The sequence below is a fragment of the Streptopelia decaocto genome (genome assembly GCF_964273445.1).
Source record: "Streptopelia decaocto genome assembly, chromosome: 6".
In the NCBI taxonomy this organism is placed as follows: domain Eukaryota; kingdom Metazoa; phylum Chordata; class Aves; order Columbiformes; family Columbidae; genus Streptopelia; species Streptopelia decaocto.
This window is the reverse complement of record NC_138660.1, coordinates 32,607,497-32,634,569: the sequence shown is the minus strand read 5'-3', so window position 1 is coordinate 32,634,569 and position 27,073 is coordinate 32,607,497. Positions and strand designations below refer to the sequence as shown.

The window sequence follows — 27,073 nt, the reverse complement described above, 5'->3', positions numbered from 1 at the left end:
ATTCCCTGAGAAAGGGAGAGAGAAACGGATAAAGCAAATAGGAAACATCTCTGGTGTGCAGATTCAGGGATGCCTCTGATGAGCTGATGCAGGAAAACAGGTCCCTTCCCAGCACCTTCCTTCCTGGGAGCTTCTGGCTCTTTTTCAAAATCGCAGGTGAGCTCCCTCATGGGGGTGCTGAGGAGCCATGCTGGAGAGTCAGGTCAGGTCTGATCCCCCTTGAACGGTCACACAACAGGATTTGTCCCTTGACAAGTTTGCTCTCTTGGAAAGCATCCTCAGTAGGTTTGAGATGCCTTGAAAATTTGCCTTTTGGTGTCCTCATCTCCTGGTGCACAGCCGGGTGGTTATTGACACCAGCCAGGTTCATGTTCATACTAAGTCTTTTCAGGTGGGGGAAAAAATATTATTTCTTCAGCACAACAAACACCTGGCTGTTTTGGGGCTGGAAAGTCTCTTCCCATTCCCAACACACACAGGTTTTTTTCACATCTTGGTGTCACCCCCTGATGCTGCCCGACATCCTTCCCAGAAGGAGCATTGTTGGTCTGGCTGCCCCTCGGTCAAAGCACATGGCACCCTGAGGCTCTCCAAAGTCCTAGAGAAGCTGCAGATGGGGTGCCCAGCAGCAGTCCTGCCCTTCTTTGGGACCATCAGCTTCTCCTCTTTCTTTTGTTTCAATGTCAGCTTCCACAGGTGCACCTAAATTTGTATTGGCAGGAAAAACATCACCTGTTGTGCTGTTGGGTTTGCACGGTTTCACTTCAGCAAAGTTTGTGTGGGTTGTTTTTTTTTTCCCCCACTAACTTTAGATTTGTTTATCCAAAGAGTCATCATTTGATGCATCTGCCTCAATAGTGTGGACAAGCTACTCCACTGATGTAACTTGTAATCAGTGCAGCTATGGCTTTTTGTTTTTTCAGTTGTCTTGAGACAACTTCCTACAGCCAAGTCTATGACATTTTCTCCTGATCATTCACACAAAGATGCTGTCAGAGTAGCGGTGTGTGAAAGGCAGGGTGATGGATGTGGCGGACAGCCCTGCATGGACCTGTAAAGCAGCACAGCATGTCTCCTTCTGCTTTCATGCAACCAACCTGTGTGCAAACCATTTGTACTGATGAGGTTTGTGCTGTCAATTCTTTGCGCTTTGGAGCCATCTTGGACAAAACATCAATTTGCTATTTAATGCCAGCTTTTGGTCTCCTCCTGTACTTGTGGGAGCAGGTTACAACTGTAGCAGAATCAGCACCTAGGTGTTCCACCTCTCTCCAATAGCAAATAATGCTCCTGTTGTGATGAGGGGTTTGGCAGTTTGAGTCTGAGCTCAGCAGCATGGGACTTGTCTACAGTGCTGGCCATGGAGAGCAAATGGTTTACAACACCTTGGGGGTCATTGCTGTGGGGTCCAGCTCCCCACTGCTGCAGGTCCTCAGGAAAGATGCTCATCTCCAGGAATCCTTAAGGGCTTGGGGCTCCTGCTTCTATCTCTTGGCTTTGACAGCTTTGGCTCCATCCTTGCTCCCTCCCCTGAGCATGGCCAGCGGGGGTTATTCCCAGTTTGTGGGGGTCCCTGTGAGGTTTTTCTCAGTTTTCCCCTCAGCTTTCTGACTGGCTTGAGTAGAAAGCCCTGAAAGTTGGGAAACAAGGTGCTGCTCCAAAAATGTGGTGCCTCCAAGGTGCTTCCATAGGTGACCATGCGACTGCTCCAGTGGTGGGGACACCCCAGGTTAACAGGGGCAAGACAGGCCAGCTATCATTCAGGTGGGGATGCAATGGGAATCCCTGTTCTCATTGCTGGGAGGGAGCAGTCTCATAGGTGCTCCGAGCGCCCCTGCCCCACAGAGCAGGCTGACCCCCGAGGGGGATGCTGGTGCTGGGCACAGCCCATGCCAGGGCTCCCTGTGTGAGGTTTGCAGAGACCGCAGGCACCGGTGGCTAGGGTGTCATGGCAGGTACAGCAACATCCAGAAAAGGGTAAGGAGAAATGCCTCATTCATTTCTGACTCACAGCTGACAGCCCCTGATCCCTCCCTCCCTCCGTCCTCAGGCTGGAGAAGTCTCCTCCTCACCCTTACCCTCCTGCCTGCTCTCCCTCCCACAGAAACCAAGGGGAAAGCGGTAAAAAATATTTTCAGCAACTCCTGCCTCTGGACCGTGGCCTCTCTCAGCTGCTGGGTTCTCCTTCCCTGCCTTTTTTTTTCCTTCGATCCAGCTCAATGGTAATCTGAACCAAGAAAAATGAGGCTGCGAGACTTTCTATTCACTTTGCTGCTCCCAGCCGGCTTCCTAGGGGGGGGCTCATGGGCTCAGCGCCCAGTAATCACCACCCGGGTCGCAAATGCGGAAGGTAAGCCTGAGCTACTTCCCAGGGTAGTTTTCTTCCCCTGGGTCTTCAGATAAGTTTGCCTCCTGGGCAGACTTCTCTGCTGCTGCACACAGCCGCAGCTTTGTTGGGGTGTTTGGTGGAATAGTTGTGTTTGCTGGGGAGAGCAATGTAGGATCAGAAAGAATCTACAAGACATACACACTTTAAAAGGTTTTTGGCTCTTTCTCCTTGATTCTGTCTTGTCAGATCTTACCAGTAGCACGGGGATGCAGGAGTGGGGGGTAACAGATGATACCAGTTTATCTTTGTGAAACATTTTGGTTTTGACACTGGCTGTTAAGGGACGCTTTCATTTTTGCTCTCCTTTGCAATGATATTTGTGCTAGAATGTGCCAGAAAATCATTGATTTCTCATTGTATTAATTGCTATCGTGTTTTGGTTTTATTTTTTAAGTAGTTACTGCAGCTGCATGTTATTTTACACAATAACTAGTATTGGTATTGCAAAGATATCCTTTGAATGTAAATGGAAAAAGATGTATAGGAAACTGTTAAACCTTGCAAAGCGTTGTTTTCTGAGTATGTGCTCGGTCCAGCTTACACTTGATGATGAAACAAATGAGCAACCTCACCCATCTGTGCGTACTTGTGTGTCTTGCGTGGGGTTGAGATGTGACAGTGGTTCTCTGGGTGCAGGCACTGGGAGGGGAGCTGGGTGCAGATGTGCGGGGAGCTCAGGTTTGGGAGGTGATGCACTGGGGCCACCTGCCCATTCCTCCCTCCCCGCTTCTTCCCAGACTGCCCTGTGGACCTGTTCTTCGTCCTGGACACCTCTGAGAGTGTCGCCCTGAGAGTGAAGCCCTTTGGGGACCTGGTTGCCCAAGTGAAAGATTTCACCAACCGGTTCATTGATAAGCTGACAAACAGGTACACCTCCTGGGGTTTGGTCCAGGCTGCTTTAGGGATGGTGCTGGACAGGATGCTGAGACTACCTTGTGTGACCATCAAGGAGAGAGAGGAAGAAAGCAGGGATGCCAGAGAGGGGGTGGGAGCGTCTCCTCCCTCTACCGGTCTGTGTCGCCCTGTTTCTGCCCTATCCGTGCCAAGGCCGGCACTGTGCCTATAGCAGGGCTGTCTGCATCCGTCCTCCAGAAAGCAAGGGCTTTTCCTGGTGTGGCAGATGAAACACCCCAGCCCCACCACCTCTGGCTGACTGGGTGGTTATTCTATAATGCCAAAGCAATGTTGATCCCCATGCCATCAGCTGCTCAGGCCCAGGACAACCCCGGTGCTTGAGTGATAGCAGGGCACCTCTGATGTTAAACCCAGCAAACCCTCCCTTGCAACTGGCATCCGCCAGGGACACCCTGCAGCACTGAACCCAGATTTGGGTGCCCCTTATCCACCCCAGTGCCCAGCCCTTTATCTGCCACCTCCTCACCCACCATTGCAGCCACCAACCCCGGTTTGATCCTGTGTTTCCCAGGGCGAGGTCACCCAGGGATGCCCAGGAGCGCCAAAGCTCCCAGAGCATGTCTCTGATGCTGGGAAGGGCTGCAGGCAGAGGCCATGGCTTGCATGCTGGCGGGAGATCCTGGGATGTGTGGGACCACCACAAGTCCTAAAGGCGCATGGATCTTGCCGAGGCCCTAAGGACAGCAGGAAATATGTGCTGGTGCCCAGAGGGGCGCCGGGGGGATGTCCCAGTGCTGCATGAGCTGGAGAGGCAAGGCCTGCATCTCAAAACAGGTGGAAGGGGGTTAACAGGTCACCTGCCCATTGCCCAGGCAGGAGAGCTACTTTACAAGGTGTTGAGTGGCCACTAGAAGCCTTGTGCTTCAGAACAGCCTGCCAGGCCTCCATCAATGCAGCATGACTCTCCTAAGCAAGACTCAGGGCTTTGTCAAAAGCCTCTGCTCCATGCGGAGAGATGGACAGGCCTCCTGAGCCCATGCCAAAACCCCTGTGCCCTACCTGTGCTGGAGACATGTCTCTGCAAGCCACCACTGTGCACACCATGTTGCCAGCCACACGCAGCATGTGTAGTGTGGATCACCCAGGTGACGGTGAGGCAACTGGCAGATGTGGGGCGGAGGGGATGGCATTAGGCAATCCTCAGGTGGCTTTAGGAAAGGTCCTGCTGGGCAGAGAGAAGATGAGCTTGGGGAAGCAAGGGAGCTGTGCAACCCCATCCCTTTGAGATTGTCCCTGGCATCCTGAAAAGACTATTTTTGGGGCACTGACCGAAGCACAGGGAGTTGTGATGCCTCTGTCCCAGGGAGTCACACATAAAGGCTGTGTCAGTGCACAGGACAGGGCTTCAACACACACTCATCTGTCCCGGTTAGAGCATCCTTCAGAGGGAGGCGTCCCTCTTTATTTTAACATGTCCAGCAGAGGAAAACTCACTGCAGTCCTGGATGGGGTGTTTCAGCAGTTACCTACCTTACAGACACACACCTGGCTGTCTGGCTCAGCCTCTCCTGCTCAGCTCCAGCCACTGCAGCCTGGTACCTCTTTGGGAAGCCTTTCTACCACACTGTCTGACCTCTCTGGACACCACCAGCAGCACACCTGTGCCCTTCCGCCTGCTGGACAAACTGCCTGCTCCCAAGGCTGGTCTTTGCATGTGAAGCACACCCCAGCCTTGCAGGGCAGCAGGAAGCCCTAGCAAAGCCCTGCAATGTTTGGCAGAGGGTTTGCGTTTTGCATGGCAGGCCAGTGCACGTGAAGCGGAGGTGGTGGCAGGGCGTGGACGAAGGTGCTGAAAGCCCGTGTCCTGGTGTGTCCATGCAGGTACTACCGCTGCGACCGCAACCTGGTGTGGAATGCCGGGGCGCTGCACTACAGCGATGAGGTCGTGCTCATCAAAAGCCTCACCTCAATGCCCAGCGGCCGGAATGAGCTGAAAAACAGCGTCTCGGCTGTGAACTACATCGGGAAGGGCACCTACACTGACTGCGCCATAAAGCGAGGCATCGAGGAGCTGCTCATTGGGTAAGGCTGTGGGGGTGGAGGGGTCTGATGCTGGTGGTATGGCTGTGGTGGATGGAGGTTGGAAGCATCTGGGTTAGGATGTCCCTGTGTGTTGTGCAGAGCTGTCCCCAAGCTAGGAGAGGAGATCATCTGGGTATGAAATAGGCACAGGGGTGGCAGGTTGCTAGTGCCCAGCTTTAGTGGGATGAAGCATTGCCCCGAGCACTGGCTGGGGCACTGCCTGGGGTGAGTGGCCAGAGGTCCCCAAGCCACTCCTCTCCAGCTAAATCTGCTGAATCCTTGCAACGTTAAAATCCTGTGTTTAAACCCTTGCAGTGGCTCCCATCACAAGGAGAATAAATACCTGATCGTGGTGACTGATGGACACCCCTTGGAAGGGTACAAGGAGCCCTGTGGAGGCCTGGATGATGCTGCCAATGAAGCCAAACATTTGGGGATCAAAGTGTTCTCTGTCGCCATCTCCCCCAACCACCTGGTAGGAAACATGTGGAGGGGATGCTCCCTGCAGGGATCCTGAGTGAGACAACAGGACCCCCAGAATGGCAAAGGAGGCTCTGAGTGCCCTTCAGAGCCCCTCACTGGAGGGAGGATGTGGGTCCCTAGGGTGGTCTCTGGGGATGGGTCCTGTGTGGGTACCCACAGGTCTCACTCTGCCCTCCCTACCCCCAACCCTAGGACCAGCGGCTCAATATCATTGCCACAGACCATGCCTACCGCCGCAACTTCACCGCCACCAGCCTGAAGCCAACCCGGGAGCTTGATGTGGAGGAAACCATCAACACCATTATCGACATGATTGTGAGTACTGACTGTGCCCTGTGACCAGCCCACCCCTCCTTGGGCTCACCTGTCCCACTTAAATCTCGTCTCTTTGCTTTTTTGTCTTGCAGAAAGTTAACACGGAGCAATCGGTGAGTGTCTCCCAGAGCCTTGCTGCCCCCAGTCCTGTGCCTGAGCCTGTCCCCTGTGGGTCACCCACAGCCCAGCAGGGGCTTGGTGGCACAGCCCTGCCCTGCAGATAGCCCCTGTCAGCCTGGGGAGCTCCCCCTGGCAGGGTGCAGCCTGGCCCTGGTTCTGCTCACTGCCTCTAATGCTGTTGTCTCCTTCTCTTTGGGCAGTGCTGCTCCTTCGAGTGCCAGGTGAGTGGTGGGAGCTTTGGAAGCCCCACCATCCCCTCCCCTTGCATCCCCATGGCCCCAGGCGGTGCCTTGGTGGCTGATCTAACCCATATCTCTCTCCTGTAGCCTCCCCGAGGGCCACCCGGGCCTCCTGGTGACCCAGGCAATGAGGTGAGCGACCAGCCATGGTGTAGTAGTGGGCTGGTGGGATGGGCTCACTTGGGAATGCTCAGAGATCTGTGGGACACGTGTCCTCAGCCCCCACCACTGTCCCATGGAGAGGTGGATGAGGACCCACACTGTGCTCCCATGCGTCCAGCATCATCTGCTCCTCATACCCATGGATCATTGCTGCTACCTGCTCTCCTTTCAACAGGTCACTGTTCTGTTCCTGGGGATGATAAGCTAACTTTATTTCTGTCCTGTATTGCAGGGAGAAAGAGGCAAGCCAGGTCTTCCTGGCCAGAAAGGAGAAGCGGGAGACCCCGTAAGTAAAGGACCAGCCCCGTTGATGCTGCACAGGGGCTATTTTTCAGCCACTTCTGGCCAGACCTCTTTGATGCATCCTCCCCAGCCCTTGCCCCTGCATCACCCTGTTTCCATGTAGTGTCACAGCCAGCTGTCCCCCTCTGCAGCTACCCTGCTGAGCAGTGGCTCCTGGTGGGCAGTGGGGTGGCCCCCTCCTCTGTTGCTACAAGGCTTCCTTGTTCCTCGCCTAAAATAGCCATTCCTCTTGGAGGACACATCTCTGACTCATGTGTGCCAGCCCAAGGGTGGACTCTGGGCTCCCTCCTGCGTCCTCTGACACAACAAGCACACCAGTGTTACTGGGAAACCTTTGGTATATAATAAGCTAATAGCATGAGGAAACTCTTTCCCTCCTCCTCCCTCTTTTTTTTTTTTTTTTTTTTTTACTAAATGCACTTATTTTTGGGAGGTGCATTACTCCCACTCATGTGAGTGTGCAGTTACTCAGCTTGTGTGTTCCCAATTTGGAAACCGGATGTCATGCACACACAGATTTTTCCTTTGCTTTCATCCCAAATGATGTGTCCCCAAATGCCCCATTTCCCTCATCCCCAGGAAGGGCTGGAGATGGTGGAGGTGAAAGCAGGTGCCCTCTGCCCTTCACAATGGTCCTGTGCCCAGAGACAAGGAATGGAATTATGGGGGAGCTTCCTGTGGGAGGGTATGACAGCTGGGGCAAACTGCCCCATGCTGATAGTGGTGACAGTATCTGCCTTCATAACACCATGTTTCTGTCCTCTAGGGCAGGCCAGGAGACATGGGACCTGTTGGCTACCAAGGAATGAAGGTATGTGGGGCTGCAGGGTGATGGGCATGGTTCTTAGATGGGCCACAGGCTTTGTGCTGCATGTTCTCATTCTGATTTCCTCTCTCCTTTCATCTCTAGGGTGACAAAGGAAGTCGAGGAGAAAAGGTGAGGATGATGAGGATGTCAGGGGAAGAACTCTGTGTCCCTCTGCCTGGTTAGCCCAGGCTGCAGCTGCCAGGTGTTGGGGTCTTGTAGGTGCCTGTGCATCTGTCCCTCCTGCCAGCCCTGCCCGTGCCAGGAGCAGGGATCCCTTGGGATCAGCCAGTTTGCTGCTGATACAGCCTTGGGCTTTGGATGAACACTCTGCAATGGACACAGCCGGGCAAAACACGAGGGACCGGAAGCGTGCAGGGCCATGGTGAATGTCTGCACCCCCAGACTGAGCTGGCATGGGGACCGCAGCACGGTGAGGGGATGGATCTGCTCTGCACAGGGGCCTAACATCTCTCTCCTTCCCTTTGCAGGGCTCTAGAGGAGCCAAAGGAGCCAAGGTCAGTCTCTGCTTTTGTACCATTTATTCCTTCTGGTTGACACCTGGGGATAGAATGGTCTTTGGAAATCCCTTCTTCATGGTCCCTATTCTCTCTTTCAGGGTGAGAAAGGCAAGCGTGGAATCGATGGCATTGATGGCATGAAGGTAAATTCCCACTCTGGGGCAGTCTGTTTAGCCTGAGAACCCTGGCTTTTGCCCATCCAAAACCATTGTGGGGTGCAGGAACAAGGGCAGTGTCCCACATGGGGCAGTGGGGCTCCCTTCCTGCAGGGCCATCCATCTGCTGGCCAGGGACAGGGCTTGGATGTCCCTTTTTTTGGGGCTCTGGGATGATGGATGGAGTCTTCCCATGGGCACCACTCACGGAGACCCCTGCTTTGTCTGTCTGACAGGGTGAAGCTGGATACCCTGGGTTACCTGGCTGCAAAGGCTCACCTGGATTTGATGTATGTACCCCAGCGGTGCCCCTTACACATGAATGAACCAGTGCTGCCAGTCTGCTGTGATGGCATGTGGAAACAGGGGGCTCCCAAAAAAGGGGAGTTGTGGGAGGGAGTGGCTGCTCTTGGACATGTGCCTCTAGACATGCAATGCTCACCCAAGGTGTGGCATTTCGAGGTGTCCATGGGGCAGTCTGACTTGTCCTCACCTGGAAGCTGTCCCCCACTGCATGTGCCTGCCTGGGAAGCTGCAGGAACATTGGCAGGAGGCTCTTCAGCACAGGGAACTTGGCAAAGAAGAGCTCAGTGCCAGACAGGCAAGGCCAGAATCAACCAATGTCAGTCTGCTGTGACCAGCCACCCAGAAATATTGTGTTGCTTGCACAGCTCGCAGTGCAAGAGTGCCATGACATCCCCACCATTGCTCCCAAGTACACATCCCTCCTGTCCTTCCTGCTGGGATGCTCAGTCCATGCCTGATTTCTTACAGATAGCGATGCTGGCTTAGTTTTCAGTGATACTGCCTTTGTTTTCAACAGGGAGCTCAAGGCCCGCCTGGACCGAAGGGAGATCCTGGTGCTTATGGACCCAAGGGTGGAAAGGTGAGCTGCTCTGATCAGCCCCATGCAGGAGGAGAGGTGCTGATATCCCACCTGCCTGCAAGAGGGAAAGGTGGTGATGGACCCATCACTGACCTCCTTGCGCTGCTTGGGAGCAAGCCTGTGCTTGAGGACGTTGCACGTCACCCACAGTAAGATCTGGCCACTGTGACTCCCAGTGTGCCTGAGGTTAGCGGATGTCCCCAAGCCTGGCATATGAGCATCCCTGAGATGTTGGGGGGCTGCTGTGAAAGGTGGTTTGCGTTGGGCAGGTGGAGTGGTGGAGGGATCTGCCTGGGGATGTGGAGCTCCCAGGGGAGGGACAGCAGCCCACAAAGGGGCTTGGGGTGCACAGAGGCTCATGACGCCTCTGCACCATGGGAGCCAAAATCCACGGCTGGATGCAGTCTTGACAGTGCCTTGTATCCTTGCAAAGGGGGAGCCTGGAGACGACGGAAAACCTGGCCGGCAGGGCATTCCCGGCAGCCCTGGAGAGAAGGTGAGCGAAACACCTGTGTGGGAGCATCCTCAGCCCTCTGCCAGAGGGGGAGGCATCCTCTTTGCCAGCCTTGACTTTGAAGCAGAGCTTGCCCAAGAGCACAGGGCTTTGCTGCAAAACCTGCTGACTTGTCTCATTTGCACCCCTGTGGCTTGTTCACACAGGGTGCACCTGGAAACCAAGGTGAGCCTGGACCAGCAGGAGAGACTGGCGATGAGGTGAGTCCTCTGCCTGTGATGCCCTCCATGCATGCTTGCCGACCATTCCCACGTCCTGACCCACCCCGTTGTTTCTCTGCAGGGTGCTCCTGGCGAGGATGGTCCTCCTGGAGAACGGGTAAGCGAGGGCACTGCTGCTGGGCACCATGTTGGCAGGGCATGGGCTGGTACCCTGCAGAAGGGGTGGGCTGGAGGTGACCGATGAGGGGAAGGCTTTGTTCCTGCTTGGGGGCAGGTCCTGATCTTGTATTCCCACCATCTCCTTTCAGGGCAGCAATGGAGAAAGAGGCCCCCCAGGCTCGCCAGGTGACCGTGGGCCAAGAGGAGAGCCGGTAACTGCATCCATGGGTGGCTTTCAGCATCTGCTTGCAAATGGGGTCATGCTTGGCAGCCAGGGGCTGGAAATAGGTGCTGAGTGGCTGACTCCACCAGCCTGTGGGCCAGCAGGCAAGCGCAGAGCCTTTACCTACCGGTCTTGGGGGGACCTGCCATTATTCCCCAGCAATTGCCCCTTTATGCTGGTAACTAATCATTAAAGAGCCAGGACCCAAAGGAGGACATGCCTGGCAAGCCAAGAGCAGGTGGAGAGTGGTCAACCCCTGCCTTGTGGCTCCATAACCAGTTGATGGAGAGCAAAGATGCAAGATGTCCTGCTCAAGGGCTGCGTGTGGTACCAGTGGCTCAGAAAGGAAGGCCTGGGTGTGGAAGTGGAGCGGGGGGACACCCTCCCCTTTTGGGTGGGAGTCACTAGGAAAGTATTTTTCCTGCCTGCTGGGCTGAGTCACCGAGCGTGAGTGTGGCAAGGACAAGCAGGAGCCCTCGGCAGGCCAGGACAAACATGTGGCAAGCGACAGAGGTGCCACGCACGCCAGGGAGGGACAAGGGGTGCTGCTGCTCAGGGTGGGGACAGCAGGAGCCAGGATGTCCAGGAGCAGCATCCCCGCGGGTGGCCAGCCATGTCCTGGCACTGCTGGGCAGCCGCCACCACTCCTTCCTTGTCTCTGCGGTGGGGACAGCAAGTGTCTACCACCAGCTCAGAGATGGGGGACAGAGGTCTGCCCTGGGAGGGGGCTGCTGGCAGCCTCCCAATTCCTGTTTAGTGCTCAGGGAGTGGCGCTGTCGCATGTGGTGTGCGGGGCAGATGTGTGCGGGAGATGAAGACAAGCCAGTGTCCTGGAGTTAAATTGTTCAGCAGATGATGAGCTGCTTCCTTCCAAGTTGTAGTCCAAGCACGAGGCTTCATAATCTTGCCAGAAACGTCTCCGCTGGCACTTGGGGCCCTTTGGAAGTTGTGTTTTTTATTTACTGTCTGGCTTAGGCATGTGGAAGCTTCTAGCTTGCAAACAGCAGCTTTTGCTCGCCAAGTTTTCAACTGTTTTCCTTAAAGTTTTAAGTCAGGTGTGATTGTCAAGGGGAAGTTTCTGAGCACATCCCTTCCCTGGGGGCTGCCTGGCCCCAGGGCTGCAGGCAGAGCAGCACCTCATGCAAAGACACTTGTATTGTGGCGCTTGGTGCTGGCTGATCTCAGGAGTGGCTTGGCTGTGAGGTGCAGAGCTCTGTGCTTAGCTGTCCTGCAGCTCTGTAAGGGGTAATGTTCCACTTTGGGAGGGTGGGGGAAAGCTTTGTTTTGAACTGCCAGGCGCTTCCAGCAAGCCCCTGAGCTGCAGGGATGGGGGCCATGCCTTCTGGTTCTCATTTTGCCTCCCTGGCTTGCTCGCTCCTGGCTGTGGGTCTAGATGGAGAAGGTGCCCTGGAGCCAGCCTGGGCCTGGCAGACACACTGCCCTGTTGGGATGCAGCTCTGCTGGGCTGGTGGAAGGCTGTGCCTCTCCACACTGGTTAAGTGAAAATGGAACCGAGCCATACCCAGCCCTTGGGCATTTCCTTTTACTGGAGCTGTTGGGGTGCAAGAACACCCAGACTCAGACTTTCCAGGTTATCCCGGGCTGTTAATCCTCTGCAAACAGCCCTAACCCAGCTCAGGGTGCTAAGTGTTAGCAAAGCAGAGAGGAGAGTGCCAGTGATGAGAGGTGGGCACATCCCTCACCATCTGCTGGCTCATTTCCTTGGGAATTCGCTTAGTTCCACAAGTTTGGCAGGCTGGAGGAAGAAGGGATGGAGGCTGCTAGCCTGGAATTGCTGCCTATGTATAGGGACAGTAGCTCTTCTCCATGCAGGCTACTCAGGGCAGGAGCCGCTCTAGAAAACCAGCCATGGTTGCAGAGTGTGGCTGGAAAAGCCACTACATGGTTTTGGAGCCAGGGCCACATCTGTGTATCTGCAGAAGCCTTGAAAGATTAATCTCTCCAGTCTTTTGCTTTTCTGGCACAAAATGAGCTGAAACATGTCACCCAGAGGCAAGCACTCCCATCCTTCAGAACGCTGCCTTCTTATGGCTATCTTGGCTTCAAGGTGGCCACACTAGCCTGTCTTTCCCCACACCTCTGATAGTTTCCTACCGAACTCCTGCATCTGCCTCAAGCCTCCTTGTTTGGACAACTGCATTTCTATCTAGCATGTGTTACCAGTGCTGCATGTCTGCTCCCCATTGCATGCAGGGTCCTTTGAGTTTCTCATGCCCTTGTGTGCCTTTTCAGGGAGAGCCTGGACCACCTGGTGACCAAGGGCGGGAAGGACCCCTCGGACCACCTGGCGACCAGGTAAGAGCTTGGATTAATCTTCTGGATCCCAGGTGGAAGTGGTTAGGACAGTGAGGAGAGGCAGATAAGAGGCTTGACTTGTGCCACAGCATCTTTGGGCAAGTTCTCAGCATCTTCCAGACAAGGTAGCAAAGCTGGTGAAGAGGGGCAGTGATTTCTGGGTGAACCCAGAATATGAAGAAGGCTAAAGTAAAATGGATACTTGGCTGCTGGGCTGGGGACAGAGCAACCTCCAGGCCATTTCCCAATCCCATGGAAACAGATGTCAACACATCTGACAGATTTGGAAACTGGCAAGTGCAAGCTGCAGCAACGCACAAAATGTTCAGGCCTGGGGCCAGATGCTGCTCACCGTGGTCAGGGGAGTCAATGAGACATCTTGTGTCAGTGAGGATAGCCTGACGGGGCTCCAGCAGTGTCTGTGACACTCTTGGCATCTGCAGACAGAGTCTGCTCAAAGCCAGAATTCCTTAAGTCTGCTTGCTGCAAGGTCTGGCCTTCCTGCTCTGGGGTCTGCTTGTCCTTGTGCACCTCAAGGAACAGATCTCAGACCCCACGGGCTTTCTGGAGAGCAGACCTGGCTACCTCCAGCCTGAGAAAGGCTTTTGTCCCCTGCACAATTAAAGGCTCTTTCTTCCCAAAGACATACCCAGCTCCCAAGTGATAACTCTGGGTCTGGCGGTGTTGCTGGATTGATCCTCCAGGGCAAAAGCACTGATTGCAAAGACCAACTGGGTCTTTGTACCTGAGCAAGCATGCTTTGACAACACGCTTGGACAGGGCTCTGTGGGACAATTCCCCTCCTACTCATACCACCAGTTTTGATGGAGCCCAAGATACAGGGAAGTATTAAGATAAACATTCCCACATTGGTGGAGCAGGTCTTCCAGAAGGGGTGAAGCATGGAGACCAGTGTGCAGACCAAGACAAGACAGCTTTTGAATTCATTTACGGTTGATCAAGGAGATCTGAAGGAGATCTGGAGTACAGGACAGGCAGGACGGGGCTGCTGTTGTGTTCACTTTATCCCCAGCATGGGTGACCTCCACAGCAGACCTACATCATGCTGCAGCCTGGAGGGAGAACATGCCTGTGCCAGGGTTGTGCTTGCCTGGAGTTGGGATTCCTTCAAGCTTGTCTCATGCTAGTGAACAGCACCAAATTCACACAGGAGGATTTTCCAGATCCTACTGTCTTTAGATGCACTGAACTCCTGTTGCAACCAAAGAGTGTCTGGCAGCATCCAGTTTGTTGGGCACTATTGTGGTGTGAGGTCTCATTTTGGGAGGTGACCCTGATGGGAAGGCAGCTCTTTGGACATAGATATATAATGGACTGGTGCTGCAAGCTGACACCAGTGAAGGAAGAACAACCAGAGCCACTCTCTGTGTGGTAGAGGCTCATTCCAGGTTCAAGGCAGAAGGACTGTGCAGAAGTCAATTAAGATGGATATTTGACACAAGCCTGGGAGCCAAAGCTGTGTAAGCATGTTGGGGAGCCAGGCTGGGGCAGATCCTGCCTCCAGCCAGCCTTCACTGGTGGGGATGAGGAAAGAGGGGAAAGAACAGTCTCCTTGCTGCCACTGAGCCTGTGGGACACCAGTTTTCCCTCCCCAGCAATGAACTTGTGTCTAACCCCTGCCAGAGAGGGAAGCATTACAGAAGCACCTCGACCACCTCCCCAGACCAGAGACTGCCCCACCACCTCCACAGCTCCAGGGAGATTACAAAAGCAATTGCAAAGCAAGGATTTTTTTCCATAAGCTGAAGAAGAATGCTTTTGCTAGGCCAAATTAAAAATAAATGTGTAATTGGGCTTGGGCAAGAGTAGGACTTTGGCAAACACAAGTGTTTTTCAAGCCGTGTTATCTGCAAGCTCTGGATCTTGGAGCGTATTTCTCTTGGCAAGGGGAAAGGGCTCCCACTAACCTGTGACTCCCTTTCATCCTCTTTCTATCCGAGACAAACAAAGGGTCAGCGCACTCTTTCCCTGATCCTCATGGGCAGGTTTGGTGGTCCCTTTCTCTTCCTGGCCTTGGTGCCTGTCCCTCCTGCAGTTCTTTTTGCACCCAGAAAAGTAATGGACAGGGAGCTGCTGAAGATTTCCCAATCCAAAATCCTGCATTTTCAGAAACTCCTCCATGGCCATGAGGGATTTGCACTGTGTGCTGCAGTGAGGACAAGCATGGCCAGTGCGAGCCAAAGGTGCTGTGGATCCAGCTTTGGCTGACGTGAGCGATCATGAGTTCTGTCCCTCCTTCCCAGCTTTCTCTCTTCTGGGCTTTTGTGCAAATATAAGGTCACATGCCCTTGAGCAGTTTAGTGCTCTGCGCTGTACAGCTTTAAGTCCTTTGCACCCACCTGTGCACCTTTCCTTGGAAGAAGAGTGCATGCAGTGTGCATGGACGTTTGGCACCAGCTTCTCCCAGCTGCCGTCATGCGAAGAGGGAGCAGAGGTGACAGCTAGAAGGGATTACAGCTTCCTCAGCTTTTGAGTGGTGAGTAAGTGCAGAGCTGGGCTAGGCTGAGCCACCACACTGAGGCAGCTCCCAAAAAAACCTCAGAGGTTCTGATGATGCACTGAAAATATGGAGGAGGCTCTTGGGCATGTGCTGCTGAAGCCCAGGTATCACTGAGCAGGTGTTGCCTTCTGCCTACCAGGAGCCTGCAGTCATGCAGCTCATCATAGTCAATGTTTCAGAGGTCAGGAATCTTGAACTGGCATTCCTGCTGCCTGCAGCAGCGGTGATGGAGAGGACAGTTTGTCATTGCTTGCTCGCTCCCAGCTCCCACCACAGCTTGCTCTCTGCCTTCCCTCTCCCCACCTCTGTCATCTCCATCGCCCGGGGACTGGCTTCACACCCAACTCAACATGAGCTGCTGCCTTGCTCCAGTGTTCAGAGCTGCAGGCAAGAGCATCATTACCCAATTGTTACCCACCATCATTACCAATCTCCTGGCAAGTAAACCCCATCAAGGGCTGTTGGCACTGAGCAGAAGGTGGAGGGGCTCCCTTGGGCATCTTTTGGAGCTCTGGGAGAAAAAAATTCCCCCTCCCACCTCCTCTCTTGTCTCTGACTGTCTCTGGCCATCCCTGCAGCTGATGAAGTGAGTGGCCTCTGCCCAGATGGGATGTGGCAGAGTGACAGCTCTGGTCTGTTCCAGCACATGCTGCCAGAGCTCCTGAGGACAAACTCCTTGGAGCCACAGAAGGGCCTCTACAAGCCCGGCTGTGACCCAGACGTGTCTGAGCTCTGAGGCATGGGGAAGGACTCTGTGGAGGAGGAGCTCTGTGTCACCTTCAGGGTGACATGCTCTACCAAGGACACTTCTCTACCCCAAGGGCACCTCTGTCACAGCTGATGAGATGCCACTGCGCAACCCAGCTGTGCTTTTCTGCTAGAAAGCATCACCCCTGCCTCCCTGGTCTTCTTCCCCACCAGACCCAAGTGTGGAGATCAAGGATGGCTTCCAGGCTTTGGAGGTTCTGCTCAGAGGCTGCTCCCTCCTGCAGCCCAGCTGCTGCTGAGAGCACACGATGTTCAACCTATGCCTGCAGTGTCACACCTTGGCCCAGAAAGCTTCTTGTTTTGGCTGGTGCTCAGCAGGGATATGGCCAGGGCTGCCTCTGATGGGGCTTTGCAGTGCAAGTGGGATGTAAGCCAGCCTGGGGAGCTGCTGCCTGTGCAGGCAGGAGTTGGTGGGGGGCACAGGAGAAGCTGGGCACAGCTCCTGAAGCATCTTCCCCCTGCCTTAATCCCCATCAATAGGTCCTTTCTTGTGAGTCTGGCTGAGGTGGAGGTGACTCATTGATGGGTACCAGAGCATGAGGTGGATGCCTCCACCCATCACACATGAAATTAAGGGACCAGCCCTTCAGGGCAGGAGTGGCAGCAAGACAAAAATCCCTATTGTGAGAGCTCTTTGTGTTTTCCCAGGGCGAGGCTGGACCTCCAGGACCCAAGGGCTACAGGGGCGACGATGGCCCCCGTGGCAGTGAGGTAAGTGCTGCTTCATCACCGCATTTTCTGGGGGAAGGAATCAAGGAAAGACCAGGATATGCTGCCTGTTAGGGCTGTCCCTAGATCTCTTGGATCTTGGAAACCTGTTGTAGGTACAAACACAAGTGCTAGCTTCTTGATAGATACATCAAGGCATTTTTTATGGGTCCTTAAGGCCATGGCTGCCTTTTTCCCAACCTCCCAGAGGCCATTTCGTGGATAAGGTATAGCCACACCACAATCCGCATGGCTTCCCGTCACAGAGCACCACAGCTGCTCTCTGAGGGCAGCCACCCAAATCTGCCAGCAGATTTGATGCCCAGGGCAGGGAGCAAGCTGAATCCTAAGCCCAGCTGTGGGCTTTGCATTGTTCTTGTATAAACAAAACATCTCCTGTGATGGGCTTGCGGTGGTAGCTGGTTGTTTCAGAAGGCACCATCTTCCCAGCTCAAAGGATAATGTGCAATGCTTGGCTGCTGTTTCTTCTCCTTCCAGGGCCCAAAGGGATTGCCTGGAGCACCTGGGCTGCCTGGAGAGCCTGGCCTCATGGGAGAAAGGGTGAGTCCTATTTGTTTGGTGGGATTGCATGTTATGTAGAAAGGATGTACAATGGGCTGGTTCCACACAGGCTGATCCAGCTCACAGAGAAAAGAAATTACATTTGTACACAGCTGAGCTGCTAGGAAAACTTGCAATCAGCCTGCTTTTGAATATGCATTATATCTGCAGGCTTAAAGAGCGGTATTTTGGGGTGTACTTTCCAGAAACAGAGACCTGATACTGCTAAGTCTGTTCCCAGCTTGTGGCTATATCCCCAGTCTCTGAGACAGCATCACATTCTTCTCAGTGGCTGTGCAGATTGCAAACAGCAAGATTGCCTTTTTTACCTGTCTGCACCAATGTCCAGCCTACCAGCCACATGTTTTCTGCACAGATATTTTGCTGTGGAGATAAACTGTCCAAGGAGGTCAGGATCCTGCTGCTGTGCTATATAAGGGGTCTGTTCTTCATTATCTCACATATTTTTCCCTTCCTTACCAGGGGGAGGATGGCCCTTCTGGGAATGGCACAATTGGATTCCCGGGCGCTCCCGTAAGTTGTGGTTTTGTTTTTTTTTTTGTGCTGCTTTGAAACTGTAAGACCATTATTTCTGTTTGTCAGACCTAACATGCTTCCTTTCTTTCATCCCCAGGGGCAGCAAGGAGACAGAGGTGACCCTGGCATTAATGTAAGTGTGTTGCTTCCTCATATATACAACAGAAATTGCCCTGGCCGGTGGTTTGGCTCCTAGAACCTCTCCATCAGCTGCATGATGAAATGGGCTCCCTGAAGCAGCCTGGTCCTTCAAAGCCCTCTTTTCCTTCTGCCTGCCTCTCCTTGTGATGGATGCTTCTGGTGGAAGTGTCCTGCCTTGGTGCACTGGTGGTAACAACCAAGGGCAGCAGCCTGTCCTGGGTGGTCTCTGCAGCTCTGGAGCCAGAGGTTGGGGTTGGAATTGCCACCAAGGGGGAGCCGGATGGTGCTGTAACAGTGAAAGGCACCTAAGATGCTCAGTCCCTCAGTAGCATTGCAATTTAGTGCTAGGGAGCCTATATGCTGCTCTTTGCCCCCCTCTCACACCAGCTTTCAGAAGGTCTCTCACAAGGTCACTGTGTGCCAGCACCAACTTCACTGTGCGCCAGCACCAACTTCACTGTGCTAACAACAGCTGCCCATGAAGGAGTCTCTTCTCTACTATTTTTCAGGGAACGAAAGGCTATGTTGGCCCTAAAGGTGATGAAGGAGAAGCTGGAGACCCTGGCAATGATGTGAGTTATCTGTATAAAGCTGAATCATCTTTCTCTGTGAACACAGTGCAGGAGCTTTGGGCTGGGTCTCTGACACTACCTCGCCTGTGGGTCAGACCCCATCAGGCTTTGTAAGTCTGCAAGTGCCCTTTACCACTGTGTGGTGTTTGGTGGCAAGGAGAGCTGCCTCCAGAGGTTTGTTTTGTTTCCTACAGCTTACGGGTGGCAAACCTCCAGATGTGTTAGGTTGAGGCGGGTATTACCTCTGCAAGGTTTTGTGTGCTTCCAGATAGCACCAATGGTTGCATCTGTGCTGCCCAACTGGGAGATTTTCCCAGTGTCTGTCCCAACTCTCCCAAGCCCTAACTTATTTGGTTGGGTGCAGTAATCTCAGATAACATTTTTGTGGTTAAGCAGAGCTCAGCAGACATCTGGAGGGGAAGGTGCTGCATCCTGGCATGCACAGATTTGTGGATGTTGTTTTTGTTTTCATTCCAGAACCCAACCCCTGGTCCCAGAGGCATCAAAGGAGCAAAGGGCCATAGGGGACCTGAAGGCCGCCCGGTAAGCAAGGGACTCTGGCAAGGTTTGCACCGATGAGTGCAGCGTGCTGGGCTGACGGAGCTCCCAACAGCAGGGCTCACTGCAGATGTGCTGTGCTTGGCCCTGTTCACAGCAGGGACAAGACAGTCTGAAAACCCTCTGCTGCAGCCTGGTACACAGGTCTCAAATCAGGGCAGAAATTACAGGCACTTGTGCTTTTTCATGAGCAAAGCGTTCTCATATGATCAGGTTCGTTAAGGGTAAGCAGCCCTTTGGAGTGGCCATCCTGAAACTGAAAACATTCCAGTTTGTAGCCTGGAGGCTGAAGTTGAGGCATCCTCCCAGCAAATGGCATCCATCCGTCCCCTGGGTATTGTGGGGGCAATGCCAAGCCACATCAGACGTGGTCTGTGTGCTTGCTGCCTGCAGCAAGATCTTGCCTTCACACTTTGGTGGGCATGGCATGGGTGGAAGTGGGTCTCCTTCCCCCCATCGCTGTGCAGCCCTGGGACATCATGCAAGCAGATGTACCTGCTCAAAGCCCAGTGCAGGGGCCAGCAACTGGGAAGCCAAGAGACTTTTCCTAACTCTGTATTGCTTAGAAAGTTATTGGCAGAATATGCCACAGATAGGACTGGCTGCTCTTGTAACTGTTGTCTCCATGCTTCCGTTTGACAGGGACCACCAGGACCTGTGGGGCCTCCAGGACCAGATGTGAGTGGGACAGGAATTTGGGCATTGCTCACTTGCTTGATCTGTGTTTCCCCTGCCATGCATGGTGGTTCCTGGGAGGGGGTCACTGCTGGAGGGGCCTTGTGCTCTAAAGCTGGGTGGTGGCTGCCCCTTGTTACTGTCACATTGAGTCTCACTGTCCAGATGTCCTTGATGCTAGTTCTCTCTGTAGTGTGGCCCACTTGCACCTCATTCATTTCCAGATCAGGACCTGCTTTGAGGGCATAAAACAGCAGTGGTGGTGGTGGGCAGCACCTGGGAGCCAGGAAGCTGTCTTCACTGTAACTCAGGTGTTTATTTACCTCTGTTTTCAGGAATGTGAAATCTTGGACATCATCATGAAGATGTGCTGTGAGTACCATGTGCTGGTCCTCCTACCCCATTTGGCTCCTTGCTTAGCTGGTGTAGCTGCTTTTTCTCTGGGGTCCCAGCAAGCAGGGCCATCCCAGTGTGCAGAGGGATGCCATGGGCATTGCTGCCCTTCCATGAGTCACATTTAGGTCAATAAGCTGGGGCAGAGATGGGAGGCCCTCCCTGCAGCTGGGACAGCAACCCAAAAGAGGTAAATATTTGTACGTTGCCGTCCCTTCTCATGACCCAGGGACTTCCAGCTTGATCTCTAGTAGGTTGTACATCGGTGTTTCGTTTCTGTGTGTTGCAGACTGGTTTGCTATGTCTGTGGCTCTGTACATACACAAATGCTCATCAGGGAAAATACAAGCAAAGTTCTGTAAAACCTTTGTGTGGACCATCATGCAATGCCTTCTTCTTAAATAGCAGGGCCTGACTTTTCCATTTAGGAAAGACAGATCTGTTTTGGGGTGTCCTGCCATGGGGTGCAGCAGCACACAGGTGCTGCAAAGGGTTTCTGGCTCATGGCCAGTAATGAAGTGCTGGAAGGATGCAGGGTATTTAGAGAGCTGACTCTGAGCTGCATACTCTGGTGATTTACTTAAGCCCTCCAGGCTTAGCTTTTATTCTTATTTAAATAAGAATGTATAAGCATGTGCAGAAACGGAGCTCTGCTGCATGCAGTGCTCCAGGTCACGGCATCAAAATCTGAAACCAAGAGAGAAATCTCATTATTTCAAACAGGAGGGAAACCTCCATGAGCTTGAATTGTTCAGGCTGGGTCAGGTGTCCTTGGGTTTTCGGAAACACAAACCTGTAGTCTGTATTAGTGCATGAAAAATCCTCGTGTGAAGTGTTTTAACGTTCTCTCTTTCTCTCCCTTCTCCTCTAGCTTGCTGTGGTGAGTGTTACTTGGCAAAGTTGCTCTGCAAATATTTGCCAGCCCTTGTCCTTGCTTGCATCCCTCCCTTTCCCTGCTCCTTGTCTTCTGCTATGGAGATATGGCGAGAGCCTGTGGGGGGAGGACCGAGCATGAGGAAGGTAGGGAGGGCAGTGAGCTCTCCCCGGGGTGCTGTGCAGATTGGAGGTTACTGTGGCTGGGTCCTACCACTGGAGAACTCTTGTCGAGGTGCCCCGTGCCAGCAAACTTCAGGCAGATTTTTCTCCACCCTTTTTGCAGTTGAAAAGGACGCTAGTTAATGGCACACTGTGGTCCAGCTCTGTCCTCCTCCTTCCAAATCCTGTGCTTGTCTGCAGAGAAATGTGATTTATTTTTTTTTTCCCTCCTCTGACGCTATCCTGATGGGTAGGGTTTGCAGTCCAAAAGCTTGAAGGAAGAGCCAAGGGCACATGATGTCCTTCAGCCATGGGAGAGAGGGGGAGCAAGCTGAGTCAGCCCCTCCAGCCCACCCGTGTCACCTCTGTCCTCCTGGGCTGGGTGAATGGAAGAAGTGAGGAAATGCGTTTTGGAATAATTACTGGGTGTTTTAAGGGTACTCACAGCTTCGCTGTCTTTGCTGAGCAAAATGCAAATGGAAAAATTAGTAAACTGACTCTCAAGTCTCCCATGCAGCTGTTTTGCTACTTTATTTTACACCATGCTTTGCAGGTAGATAGGGCACAGGCACCCACCTGGTCAGGACTAACAGCAGACATCAGCTGCTTGCTTTCCTGTGCTTCCCTGCAAAACGTGATGCTCTGAATGAGCTGCTCAGGCAGAAAACACAAGCTTCTCTGCTCCTGTGCCTTGCTGCAGAGTGCACCTGCGGACCCGTTGACCTCCTCTTCGTGTTGGACAGCTCGGAGAGCATCGGCCTGCAGAACTTCCAAATTGCCAAGGACTTCATCATCAAAGTCATTGACCGCCTGAGCAAGGATGAGCGTGTGAAGGTGAGATTTCCACCAAGTGCCAGGACACGCTTGTGTGCACTCACATGTTTTTTGATGCAAGCAGAAAACCAGGGAGATGCCTCCACAAGGTTCAGCTTCAAGTGTGTAACTGGGCTGGGTCTTGATTCCTCCCAGATTCCTAAAGTGATGGAGATGAGAGAGCAGTTTGTCCCAAAATATGGGCATTTTGCTCCTTCTGGGCAAAGGAACTCTTCTTTCATGTCCCAGCTCATTAAGTACTTGCCTGATCAATCAGTCTCTCAGTCTTTTCCTTGTCACAATGAGCATTTTGGGTGGCTGTAGCAGGTAAGACACTGACTGGCTCACTGAACTGGCCCCCATGTGCATCTGCTCCTGCTGGAGCCCCTGTTGTCTGGAATAAGGCAGATGAGAGATAGCAGAGCCTGCTGTGAAGGTGTTCGGTATGAAACCATCAGCAGGATTTCTGAGTTCTCCAGGACCCCTGAAGGTATCTTGCCCTAACTGGCTTCTGCTTTTTCCAACAGTTTGAACCTGGGGAGTCCCGTGTGGGCGTTGTGCAGTACAGCCATGACAACACGCAGGAGCTGGTGGCCATGGGAGATGCCAACATAGACAACATTGGTGCACTCAAACAGTGAGTCTGTGGGGTCTTGGCACGTTGTGCAGAGACCTGACCCAGGGACACCTACTCACCTCCCATCCTCTATCTCCAGACCAGCAGCTCCTGCAACTGCAAGGATGCTCAGTGTTCTTTAGTGGGAAGTAGCAGTTGGTGGCATTGTAGGTGGTGCTGAGGCCAAAGCCCCATGCAGGGACGTTATACTGCCTCACAAGCGTGTCAGTGAGATACAGGTTCCCAAGGACTCCTTCAGCATTCCTGAGGCAGGGCTTGTGGGCTAACTGGTGTCTGTGCTTGCAGGGCAGTCAAGAACCTGAAATGGATTGCTGGGGGCACCTACACTGGAGAAGCCTTGCAGTTCACCAGGGACAACCTGCTGCGGAGATTCACCTCTGACAAGCGCGTTGCCATCGTCATCACGGACGGACGCTCTGACACGCTGCGGGACCCTACCCCACTCAGCTCCCTGTGCGACGTCACCCCGGTGAGGGCATCCTGCCTGCAGGGAACCCCCACACAGCAGCTGTGCATCAGAGTAGTGCAGGGTCTCTGGGGGTCTCCATGGCTTTGTTACCCAAGGCTAGGGCAGGGGGGAGACAGGTCACTAGAAGCACTCTCACAAAGTGACAGACATGGATGAACAGACAGTGATGAACCTTAACTTTCTTGTAGGTGGTTTCTCTTGGAATAGGCGACATTTTCCGGAACCCCCCAAATCCAGATCATCTGAATGACATTGCTTGTTTAAGCAGACCTACCAGGCCAGGACTGTCTATTCAAAGGGACAACTATGCTGAGCTCCTGGATGACACCTTCCTGCAGAACATCACCTCTTATGTCTGCCAAGGTGGGTGAGAGGTTGTGGTTGGAGGCAATAAGGAAGGTAGGGAGGATTGCCTCAGCCAAAGGGTGAGGGAGGGGTGCCATTGCCTTCCCACAGTCATGCTCTTAAGGCATTGAGGGAAGAGAACAGCATTCAAGGTATAGTTAAATAAGGGACAAAGACACCTTATGTCTCAGAACACTTTGCACCTGGTGCAGTTCCTCTCCTGCTGCAGGACATCTCTGTCCACAGTATTATTCAAGCATGCACCTCTGTTTTCTGGTGCACATTTATAGCCTTTGCACAGCACCTTGTATGATATGGCTGTGACTCAGGTGAGTGTTTGTCCCTTCTGTGGCAAGGTATAGAAATGGTTTTCCTCGTTCAGATGGTGATGTTATTCTTTCTGATTTTCTTATACAGAGAAGAAATGTCCGGACTACACCTGCCCAAGTGAGTATTGACTCGTCCTGCCACATGAAGGGGTTGTGGGTGCTGTGGTGGAGGAAATAGGAGTTTGTGGGAATGCATAGCTTGGAGACCTCTTGCAACAGGGAGGCTCCTGGGCTGGAGAATGGAGGAAGCCTTGTCAGAAATTTGTAGGGTCTCTCACACATACACCAGCCCAAGGCATCTTGGAGGAGGCCTAGACAGTTTTTTCCCTGGCATCTCAAACCTAGAGAGGAGACTGTGCCAGATTTTAGCCCTCACAGGCTTTAGCTGAGGGACGTAATGAGATCAACTGCTATTTGGTGGTGGAAGCATGAGAAAAATCAGCACCATGGCAGGGATATTTGAGAAAGGTGCTTGAAAAGTGAGTACAGGGGGGAATTTATTGGGGTACACCTCCAAGTCAGAAGTGTGTGCAGCCCTCAGACTCCTCATGGAAAGAAGCCAGCCTTGGGAGACAAAGTGTTTCCCCAGACATGCGAGGGGACAGTGTTGTATTTAAGCAACAAGAGTCACAAGATTACCTAAGCCAGATAAGTACCTGTAATGCAGCCTGTCCTAAACCAAATAAAAGATGGAATGAAAGGGTAAAAGGACAAGTGTAGGACAACACTGGGGTAGGGGAAACCAAGCTAATACCCAGAGACTGGAGATTTCCCAAGTCTGACAAGGCAGGAAGCCAGTGAGACAGCCAGTGACTTCACTGTCTTTCCATGGAGGAGGCAGGAGGAGAAATGCAGAATAACTAGCCCTGGGCCTTTCCCCTTGCAGTCACCTTCACTGGGCTGGCGGACATCACGCTACTGGTGGACAGTTCCACCAGTGTGGGAAGCAAGAACTTTGAGACCACCAAGAAGTTCGTGAAGCGGCTGGCAGAGCGGTTCCTGGAGGCCGGCAAGCCTGCTGACGACTCTGTGCGCGTCTCAGTTGTCCAGTACAGCGGCAGGAACCAGCAGAAGGTGGAAGCTCAGTTCCAGCACAACTACACAGTCATCGCCAAAGCCATCGACAACATGGAGTACATTAACGACGCCACGGATGTCAACGCTGCTCTGCGGTACGTCACGGGCCTGTACCAGCGATCTTCCCGTGCTGGGGCGAAGAAGAGGGTGCTGCTGTTTTCTGATGGCAATTCTCAAGGGATTACAGCGAGGGCCATTGAGAGGGCTGTGCAGGAAGCTCAGCAGGCTGGCATCGAGATCTATGTGCTGGCAGTGGGCAGCCAAGCCAATGAGCCCAACATCCGTGTCCTGGTCACGGGCAAGAGTGCAGATTACGATGTGGTCTACGGGGAGCGTCACCTCTTCCGTGTGCCTGACTATACGTCTCTGCTGCGTGGTGTCTTCTACCAAACTGTCTCCAGGAAGATAGCTGTTGACTGAGTGTCTGGGTGGGTTTCTGCCAAGGCCATGCCTTCTTCTGTCTTGCCTAAAAATGAAAACCAACAAAACAGAAAATTAACAGTATTCTTGACCAATCTGAGGAATTTACATCTGTGCAGATAGCCTGGCTGGGTATAGTTCCCTTCCTTCTCCCCCTGCTTCATCACCTGCATCTCTACTCTGTTAGCCTCAAACTTCCCTCCCTGCCCATGACTGCCTCTCCACCCCCACAGCAGGCAAACACAAGCACACCCAGCAGCAGGCCACCAGAACACCAGTAACAATCTCATCCCACTGGTTTTTGCCAAAAAAGAATCAGAATGAGGAATTGTGTACCACTAAGAACTAGCCTGGTCTCACAAGGCTGATTTTTGCTCGTTTCAGATTTATTGTTTATTGTTCATTTGCTTCTTTCTTTCATACATCATGATGATCCTAACCCAATGCTGTGCTTCAAATGAAAAGTTCAACACTTCAACAAGCTTTGAGAAGGGATCATTGTCATGGCTGGCAAGTTTGGCTCATACCTCTTGTGCCTGGGGAGGGGAGGGCTGGGCTACATTACTCGAGCTTGGTAGAAGCACGTCTGGCCTCCAGTGTCATGGGATGGGGCACTGACTGGGCTGGGGTGGAGGTGGGAGGTGGGTGGCAGAGCATCCCTTAGGGCTGATGCTCCCATTCGGGCAGGGAGGCTGGGCGCTGCTGACCAAATAAAAGATGGACAGCAGCCATTGGGAAGGGAAGAAACCCTAGAAAAAAGTACATAACTGCACTCCTTCACTAAACGGCCTTCATGGCCCTACAGTGAAACCAGGAACCTCATTAATAACCTGATGACTTGTGTTATGGTCCAAGCCCCATTCCAGAAAAATCTCTCTGAGCCCAGTTAGTGGGATTTTTATTTTTTTTTTTAAGTGCCAAGCTGTCTAATTCCTGGTGAGCTCTCTGGGAGTACTGTTTCTATAGGACTATCTAGGAGTTAGGCACCTGGGCACTAGGGGAACCCACTAACTGCACTATATATTGAATTAGGGCCTCATCCACAGCCCAGCAAAGTCAATGGAAAGGCTGTCATTATCTGCCAGGGTCTTTGACTCACACCCTATGGATATACTGACAAAGGTGCTATCACTACATGGGTGATGCAGGCCCTTGGTGTTTACACAGTTGTTTCCAGGACCACACTGAAAATGTGGTTTGTCTGGGTGAGATCTTGTTTTAGTGCTTCCATTGGTGCTCTTGCTATGAATTTATGCGCTTCTGAGAAAGCAACAGTGATTGCCAGGTATTGGCATCCCAATCTCTTTACTTTGTATTCAAAACCCCATTGTACAAGTTAGTTTTATGCCTATGTTTTACTGAATTTGTCCACTTTGGAAATTTGTCAAATAAATTGTTTTCCACAGTCTTGTTGGAAGTTTGTCTGACTTGAATTTCAGGGGCTCCAAATGTTTAAAAAGTCCCTTAGTAAGATAGAGATTGCTGGGATCTGGGAAGACTACAGCAGAACTTCTCACATAAAACTGTAAGGGATAGAAGAAGAGAGATCTATTGCTCTTGCATTGGAAATCTGACTATAACTGAATGCCATGGATTTGAGAAATGCTGTGAATTCTCTTCATCTATTAAATAGTGCATAAAAATTTATGAGAAGGGCACCAAGTTCTGAAAGGATAGGAAATGCTTATGCAGCTTCTGTTTGCCTTCTGGTTGAAAAAGAAAAAAAAAATCCAAACTACATAGGTAGTTACTGGGTTTTTTTTCCAGAAGACCAGGTGTAGCAGGACGGTGATCATGGCAAAGGTGTGGATGGTGATCATGGTGAA

The 27,073-nt window shown here is 52.7% G+C and overlaps 1 protein-coding gene across 1 annotated transcript; it reads left to right on the top strand.

Moving 5' to 3' along the window:
* Positions 1-2,064: 2,064 nt before the first annotated feature.
* COL6A1 (collagen type VI alpha 1 chain) lies at positions 2,065-26,655 on the top strand. Its single transcript, XM_082056640.1, has 34 exons — positions 2,065-2,350; positions 3,127-3,256; positions 5,126-5,326; positions 5,642-5,801; positions 6,002-6,124; positions 6,217-6,237; positions 6,445-6,465; positions 6,571-6,615; positions 6,878-6,931; positions 7,715-7,759; positions 7,859-7,885; positions 8,245-8,271; positions 8,373-8,417; positions 8,666-8,719; positions 9,253-9,315; positions 9,749-9,811; positions 9,976-10,029; positions 10,112-10,147; positions 10,299-10,361; positions 12,626-12,688; positions 16,626-16,688; positions 17,184-17,246; positions 17,730-17,780; positions 17,881-17,916; positions 18,434-18,496; positions 18,974-19,039; positions 19,697-19,732; positions 20,065-20,112; positions 21,860-21,991; positions 22,498-22,607; positions 22,893-23,076; positions 23,265-23,439; positions 23,839-23,868; positions 24,637-26,655. Exons 1-34 carry the CDS (start codon positions 2,242-2,244, stop codon positions 25,245-25,247), a joined length of 3,072 nt encoding a protein of 1,023 aa, XP_081912766.1. The 5' UTR covers positions 2,065-2,241; the 3' UTR covers positions 25,248-26,655.
* The last annotated feature ends 418 nt before the right edge of the window (positions 26,656-27,073 follow it).